Consider the following 8118-nt stretch of genomic DNA (forward strand, 5'->3'; position numbering starts at 1 on the left):
AAGTTAGATCTAGCCGGGCGGTGGTGGCGCACGCCTTTAATCCCAGCACTCGGGAGGCAGAGCCAGGCGGATTTCTGTGAGTTCGAGGCCAGCCTGGGCTACCAAGTGAGTTCCAGGACAGGCGCAAAGCTACACAGAGAAACCCTGTCTCGAAAAACCAAAAAAAAAAAAAAAGAAGTTAGATCTAGATTGAAGATACGAGCCTACTTTTTAAAGCTTTTATTGTATGATGAGTCTGGGGTGATATTTCTTTGTGATGAGAGTACATTCAGGACAAGGAGTGTGCATTCAGGGAAAAAGGAAAGATTAAAGTAGAAAATAGTGAGCAATTATGCTTACGAACCACAAATCCAACCCTACTACAGTTTCTCATGATTTCAAATTCCTAATTGTATTTTCAGTTAAGTGAAAGCAGCCTTCTCAGAGGAGTGTTGGGATTCAGGTCAGGGTTAACTTTTCAGAATACCTTAGATCCAATTCCATAAAACTATAAACTGAAATAAAATGCCAAATGCAAGCAATACATTTCAATCACATTATAAGTCATTTAAAAAAGGGTTCTTTCAAACTTTGTCCAAAACTAGATCTGGGACAGATTCCAGGCAGAGACAAAAATGCAAAATCCATACTCTCCATTCTTTGATGATTTTACCTTAACATGGATACCCTTATGTGGCTAATCTAATTTGAAAACTTCTGGTTCATTCTCTTCATTTAACCAAATTGACTAAGTAACTTCAAAATTATTTAAATTAGGTGTGTGTCTTCCTATTTTTAACCCAGTATGTATTTTTCTTATGTCAGAAACTGTGGACAGAAAAACATCTATAAAATTGAATCAACCTTCCAATTGATTTGAAGAGGAAGCTAGGCACAGCTGTCCTGGAGAGTCCCCAGCTCAAATGATCCAGGTTAGTGGTAGGATTAGGCCTCCAACTCAACAGACATCAGGGAAACGAAACCTGGGAATTCTTCTAAAACACTGAGTCATTTAGGATGGACTTTAGGATGTGAAGATACAAATAGTGGCTCTGTAACTGGCCTGACAGAAATAAGATATTCTTTTGTGTCCCTCGACTGAAACAACTGACCCCAAGAAATGGGAATTTCCCTGGGGAATCTCATGCTGGGAGAAGAAAAAGCTCAGAACCTTTGTCTTCTGGGAAAGAGATTTTGTAGTCCTAACACCTTGTTAGAACACCTTGTAAGACTGGCCTAAAGCCCAGAAAATGAGGGGTCAATAGTGGGCAATAACCTACTGTTAACTGAGATTGGTAAAAATTTGGTGGTTCTTAACTTGTTGGCCGACTCCTGAGGGTCTAATGACCCTTCACAGGGGTCACATATCAGATATCCTGCATATCAGATTCATAAAAGTTGTAAAATTATAGTTATGAAGTAGCAATGAAAATAATTTTATGGTTGGGGGTCACAACATGAGGAACTGTATTGAAGGGTCTCAGCATTAGGAAGGTTGAGAATCACTGTAGATATTCATCTCCATGGCTACCTATGTAAACTTGAATTTCATTTCAGGATCTCAGAGATTGACTGCATTGTGGTGCTCACGGGCCCTCTTTGGCCCTGTTCTCCAATTGGCCACATTAAGCAAATCTTTTCACTGTTAATTTGGCTGTTTTAACTGGGTTCTCCAGAACAGGTTTATGGAGTCAAGACTGTGACCTCGAGTTGGGTAACATTTTTACCATGACACGTGGCTCCTTGAAGGGGTCGATTCCAAGAGGGGTGTGGTAAAATACCTGGGAACATCAGGCAGTCAGTGTGACTTCCAGACGCTGAAGAACCACGTGCCCTTAGCAAAAGTGCTTTGCTTCTTTAAAGACTAGCAGCCAGCAAAACTTCCCAAGTTAAGACTGTCCAACACTGGCTCCTTTCCCTCACTTGGAAATTAAAAAGCATGTATGGGGGGTGATACACGGTAAATGGCAAATTACAGGGTGCCTGGGTCAGTGATGTCATCACTGGTTATTTTCCTATTACTAGTGTTTTAGAGACTTCCTAAGTGCCAGGCAACAATCTTACACAAAGCAAGAACACTTTTATTCCAGCTCACGGTTGCGAACGTGCCAACACGCGAAAATTTGCAAGCTCTCTCTTAGGGGCTTCTAAGCACAGGCAGAAGCCCCGCCCCCTAGGGCTCCCGCTGGGAGGTGGGAGGGGGCGCTCCTCTGAGTGACATAAGCCGGAGAGGCGGGGCGTGTGCTTCCGGGCCGAAGGCGCTTCGCTTCCGGGGGACACGGGCTTCTAGGAGTGCGGAAGCGAGGCTGGCGCCGCTGGGTCCCGGATCCGGTGGCTTAAGCAGGCATGAAGATCACCAGGCAGAAACACGCCAAGAAGCATCTGGGCTTCTTCCGTAACAATTTCGGAGTCCGCGAGCCCTACCAGATCCTTCTGGATGGCACTTTCTGCCAGGCGGCGCTGCGGGGTCGCATCCAGCTGCGGGACCAGCTGCCCCGCTACCTCATGGGGGAGACCCAGCTGTGCACCACGAGGTGGGCTTGCGGGGCGGGGTGGCGGGTGTGGCCAAGAGAAGTCTGTTACCGCCCACGATAGCTGACGGATAGGTCAGCGCGTGGTACCTACCGTGCCCTGCGAATATTCCCCGTTATCCCTGCGAAATCAGAACGGCTGTTTTGTAGTACGCCGGCCTGGCTTTGACTCCTGGTCCCCATCTTAACGAGCTGTGTGACTTCAGGCAGGAAGTGACATTAATTGTGAAGTAGAGGGGATAACTTACTCTTTTTTTTTTTTTTTTTTTCCCGAGACAGGGTTTCTCCGTGTGCTTTTGGTGCCTGTTCTGGATCTCGCTCTGTAGACCAGGTTGGCCTCGAACTCACAGAGATCCGCCCGGCTCTGCCTCCCGAGTGCTGGGATTAAAGGCGTGCGCCACCACCGCCGCTCGGCGGAATAACTTTTTAAAAGTTGATGTAAAGTCAGATGAGGTATAGTGTACATAGGACATTTTCAGCATACAAAAGCTACACCCCCCCCCCCCCTCCGCTTTCTATGGTGGTTGGTACCTTTAAGTTTAACCCAAAGGTTTTCAAGCCTTCCAACTGCCAGTGAGGTATCATCCTCTTCAATTCCTAGGAAAAGAAATCAATACTGGAGATTGAAACCTTTGCCCAAGGCCATTTATAAGTCCCAACCAAATGTCAAGCGCTGTTCCAGACTCTGAGGACACTTAGTGGGCAGGACAAAGGCCCAGCCTTCATGGCCTGTAACGTGTATAAAGTCAACTCTCGGTGTTGTTTTCATCCCACGTCTGTGCCTCCTCACTCCATGGAAGAGAGCACACTTAGGGTAGAACACTGTGGGAGCAGGAGCCAGCGGGAGGGGGGGGGGGTCATTTTCAAAGGTTTCACAGAGTTGATGTTTGAGTCCTGAAGTTTGTTCTGACCTCAGGAGGGAGAGTCTGTTTTGAATATATAGCAACGGTGACACTACCGTTTGAGAGAACTTTTGAACAAATGCGGTTGGTTGAGGCCTGAAGAAGAGGTTGTATCTAATATTGTGGGGCATGAAAGTAAGGAAAAGGTGAACTGAAACTAGACCATGAACAACTCTTAAAAATTTTAGTAGGGCGGGAGAGATGGCTCAGTGGTTAAGGGCACTGGCTGCTCTTCCAGAGGACCCGGGTTCAATTCCCAGCAACCACATGACAGTTCTCAACTGTCTGAAACCTCAGTTCCAGGAGATCTAACACCTTCATACCAATGGACATAAAATAAAGTTAAATAAGTTAAAAAAAAATTTAGTGTTGCCCAGCAGTGGTGGCACACGCCTTTAATTCCAGCACTCGGGAGGCAGAGGCAGACGGATCTCTGTGAGTTCGAGACCAGCCTGGTCTACAGAGTGAGTTTCCAGGACTTTGCTGTTTGTCAGCTGTTTTTATTTTATTCTTCTCTCATATAATACATCCTAACTGCAGTTTCCCCTCCCTGCACTCCTCCCAGTTCTCCCTAAACTACGCCTGTCCCCCAGATCCGCTCCTCCTCTGTGTCCCTTCAGAAAAGAGCAGGCCTCCAAGGGATGTCAACCAAACACGGCATAACAAGATACAGTAAGACTAGGCACAAACCCTCATATCCGGGCTGGGTGAGGCAAGCCAGTAGGAGGAAAGGTATACCATGAGTTAGAGATACCTCCACTCCCACTGTTAGAAGTCTCACAAAAACACCAAGCTAACAGCTGTAACATATGTGCAGACCTAGTGCAGACCCTTGCAGGCTCTGTGATTGCTGCTTTAGTCTCTGTGAGCCCCTATGAGCCCTGCTTCGTTGATGCTGTGGGCTGTGTTCTCCTGGTATCCTCAACCCCTCTGGCTCTTATGATTATGAAGAACCTTTTTAAAAATCAGGATTCAAACAAGATACACAAGTTGCTTTGGATTCTGTGTTAGCATATTTTGAAGTTGTAACAGCAACCTGGAGTCCTCTGCAAGCACCTGGAAGGTTCACTCTCTGGCACCTCTGTAAGAGGTATAGATTTGAGGATAAGTTAGAAATTAATTCAATTTATCACCTAGCTTCAGAAGTCATTTGACGTTAAGCAATAACATATGTGAAGAGCACTCTCCATGCTTCCTGTACACGCAAGTGCTCAGTATATTCTGGCATTGATACTCTTTCTGCTTGGAGTATGTATTTTTCAATTCTTCATTTGAGAAGAAAACGGCAACCATACTATAAATTCAAATTTTGATGGTATAGTTTTACATTTTAAAAACTTGAGTATTGTGTTCTTGCTTGCTTTGTATAAATGAAAGGAATGCATCGTGATGGTGAGCTTCTCATGACTTTTTTTCCCACCAGATGTGTGTTAAAGGAGTTAGAAACACTGGGAAAGGAGTTGTATGGAGCAAAACTGATCGCACAGAAATGCCAGGTTCGAAATTGTCGTCATTTCAAGAGTGCAGTGAGTGGATCAGAATGTCTCCTGTCCATGGTGGAGGAGGGAAATCCTCATCATTATTTTGTGGCAACACAGGTGATGTTACTTTCAAAACTGCAGTTCTAACCATTTCTATGTATACTTCATGTGGAGCTATTTATAATCAGAAAAAAAATAAGTGGAAGAGATAATGTAGTGTTGGAATTTTATTTACTTGCTTATTGTGATCTGTTAGACAAGGATTCTATCACTTAGCTATAATCCACGTTTCATGTTTGGACTTTAAAAATGCAGACTTTTAAATGGAACCAATAAAAGCAGTTACTTGAACATATAAGGAGAAAAGCTTAAGTACATGCAGTTTCTTCTTCCAGAAGTTTCCTTGTAGAGGATAAGGAATTGTTAGAGTAGTGTGCTGATGGCCGCAGGGTTCTTCAAATGGGGAAGAAGTGAGGCAAAATCTCTGCAGTCTGTGTTCATAACTGTTTTTCATGTTTAGAATTCATACTATTTCTCAAAAGATCATGGTGCATACCCTTTAAGACCAGCTTCAGGGGGCTGGAGAGGTGGCTCAGTAGTTAAGAGCACTGGCTGCTCTTTTAGAGGCCTGGGGTTCAATTCCCAGCACCCTCTTTTGGCCTCCAGGCCGTGCATGAGGTGCACAGATGTACATGCAGCTAAACATCTATACACATAAAAAGAAATAAACCTTAAAAGAAAAAGACCAGCAACATGTGGAATGTTGAAGGCATTTAAAGGCTGGGAGGCAAAAGGAGAGACTGTCGGGGTTGACATTAAAACACTCACATGCCGATTTGCTCAACTATACTTTCAGAACGATTTCTGAATCGGCTCACTAACTCCACTTCAACCTCTTCCCATGTTGATGTTGAGAGAATATTTTAGCATAGAAACGAGAAACTCCCCAATGCATTTACTTTTACATTAGTTGATAGTTCATGGCCCCTGAGTATTGACCAGTCTAGCCCAGACTGCTGTTGCCTACCTTTCTTCAACATAGTTTTTATGATTCTTGTCTTCTATTATAAGATAGGCTTTGATTAATAAAACACACTGATCTGAGAAATAAAATCCAGTCTCTTTTTTTCCATATAGCTTTATTTAAACTCTTATAAACTGGATTGGGAAACTAAATCCATTTTCTTTTTAATAGGATCAGAATTTATCTGTGAAAGTAAAGAAGAGTCCCGGAATTCCCCTGATGTTCATTATTCAGAACACTATAGTCTTGGACAAGCCTTCTCCCAGAACAGTGGCCTTTGTGAAGGCGGTGGAGTCAGGCCAGCTGGTCTCAGTGCATGAGAAACAGAGTATCAAGCAACTAAAGGAGGAGCAAGGCCTGGTGAGGAACCCTGAGCGGAGGAGGAGGAGGAGGAAGAAGGTGGGCGGCCCCAATCCTCTCAGCTGCTTGAAGAAGAAGAAGAAAGCACAGGACACAAAGTCGCCTGCTTCAGAAAAGAAGAAGAGAAGGAAAAGAATCCGAAACAGATCGACCCCAAAAGCCCTATCCGAGCAGCAGGGTGTGGAAGGATGATGCGTGCTGTGGATGTTCTGGAAGGCAATGGGAAAACTGATGGACTTCTAAAACTGTCAAAGTGTTTACAGCAAAGGACTAAACTTAGTTTTGTAAATTAATACTGTCACATATACTTTTGCCTAAAATTAAAGATGGTTGGGTTTCTTTATCAGCATTCATCTTCAGTTGCTTTGAGAGGTGCTTTTTTATTATAAAATTATTGTCTCCTGTTTCTCTACTCCCACCTCCCAAGTGGTATGTGTGTGTGTGTGTGAGAGAGAGAGAGAGAGACTATATGTAGGTGTGTGAAGAGACCAGAGGTCAACATGAAGTGTCATCCTCTATCACACTCTACCTTTATTTTTGGTGCCAGGGTCTCTCACTGAACTTGCCAGTTAAGTGATACTGGTTGGCCATTAAGCCCCAGGGATTCTGTCTCCTCTCTGGTGCTGGGATTCCCAGCATGCACTGCTGAACCGGGGCTTTTTGTATGAGTCCTGGGATCTGAACGCAGCTCCTCATGCTAGTGTGGCAGGTATGTTACTGCGCCATTTCCCTAGTACCATGTGTGTATAGTTTTAAAAACCAGTCCTAATGGCTCACTGGGTAAAGATGCTTACCGCCTAGTTTAATGACTAAATCTGATCCCTGTGACCACATGGTGGAAGGAGAGAACTGACTCCCTAAATTTGTCTTCTAACCTCCATACCTGCAAAAAGAACAGAGTAATGCACTTTGTAAAAGTCAAGGGAAAAAGGGGATAAACTTAACCCCATTATTTTGTACAGTAAATATATGGCAATAAAAGCTTAATACAAGAAGTTCTAAAAGGCTTAAGACAAAAGTAGTTCCTTTGAGAAACCTTCCACATTCATTGTTTGAATTTCTATCTCTAAATTATACAATAGAGTGCTCTCAATAGATTGGAAATCATGCTTATACACCCTCCGTTTTTCTATTATATGTCTTGTATTATTTATATGTCACTAGCTCATTTTCAGCATTTTTCATGGCTGAATAAAGTGGCATGTAGGGTGGCTGAATTTGTTACATTGTTTGCTGTTCCTGAAACTAAGGGCACCGTAATTGTCTTCTACATTGCCCAGTAACACAGCAAAGATCCTTACAACCTGATATTCCATATAGTTACACTCACCCGATAGTGCCAAGTCATTTTTCCCACAAAGCATTTGGCTGGGTTCTACTGATGCCCTCCAGTGTGTCTAGGTTTTCTAGTGACATGCTGCTCAGCTGTCATTATGTACTGTCTTCTCCAGAAAACTGTCATGTTGATTTCCCAGGCTTTTTTTAATATTGATATTCTCCTGCTGTAATAAAGCATAGAGCATGGAAGGAATCCATATTTTGAGAATCTGTATCTATTGCCTGTACCAACTACATGATTTTTAGCTGGAAGTCATTTCAAATTTCTTAAATCTTGTTTATTTATTGTCCTGAGGAAAACCTGCCATTTTTCAGCCCATGTGCTCATTAAGATGTTGATTTTTGTTTTTAATAACTGATCTGAATACTGCCCCTCAATGGCAAGAATTCTAAAGTAATGTTCTAAGACTGGGTATCCTGTTGAAGTATCCAGGTTATTCAATTCAATTAGGAATATTATATGTCTGGATCTATGTAAAACAAGGTGTTGTGATTTGACAGGA

The 8118-nt window shown here is 43.3% G+C and overlaps 1 protein-coding gene across 1 annotated transcript; it reads left to right on the plus strand.

The window, feature by feature from the left end:
- The first annotated feature begins 2244 nt into the window (after positions 1 to 2244).
- On the plus strand, positions 2245 to 6630 carry Utp23 (UTP23 small subunit processome component). Its single transcript, XM_052747407.1, has 3 exons — positions 2245 to 2513; positions 4836 to 5010; positions 6089 to 6630. Exons 1-3 carry the CDS (start codon positions 2326 to 2328, stop codon positions 6467 to 6469), a joined length of 744 nt encoding a protein of 247 aa, XP_052603367.1. The 5' UTR covers positions 2245 to 2325; the 3' UTR covers positions 6470 to 6630.
- The last annotated feature ends 1488 nt before the right edge of the window (positions 6631 to 8118 follow it).

Source organism: Peromyscus californicus, unplaced genomic scaffold, assembly GCF_007827085.1.
Source record: "Peromyscus californicus insignis strain IS unplaced genomic scaffold, ASM782708v3 Scaffold_20__1_contigs__length_68692818, whole genome shotgun sequence".
Taxonomy (NCBI): domain Eukaryota; kingdom Metazoa; phylum Chordata; class Mammalia; order Rodentia; family Cricetidae; genus Peromyscus; species Peromyscus californicus.

Excerpts from the sequence above, each read along its gene's own strand:
- Utp23 (XM_052747407.1), top strand. The coding sequence starts at position 2,326 with ATGAAGATCACCAGGCAGAAACACGCCAAGAAGCATCTGGGCTTCTTC. Across the intron at positions 2,514-4,835 it reads ACCCAGCTGTGCACCACGAG|ATGTGTGTTAAAGGAGTTAG; the intron begins GTGGGCTTGCGG and ends TTTTCCCACCAG. Across the intron at positions 5,011-6,088 it reads ATTATTTTGTGGCAACACAG|GATCAGAATTTATCTGTGAA; the intron begins GTGATGTTACTT and ends TCTTTTTAATAG.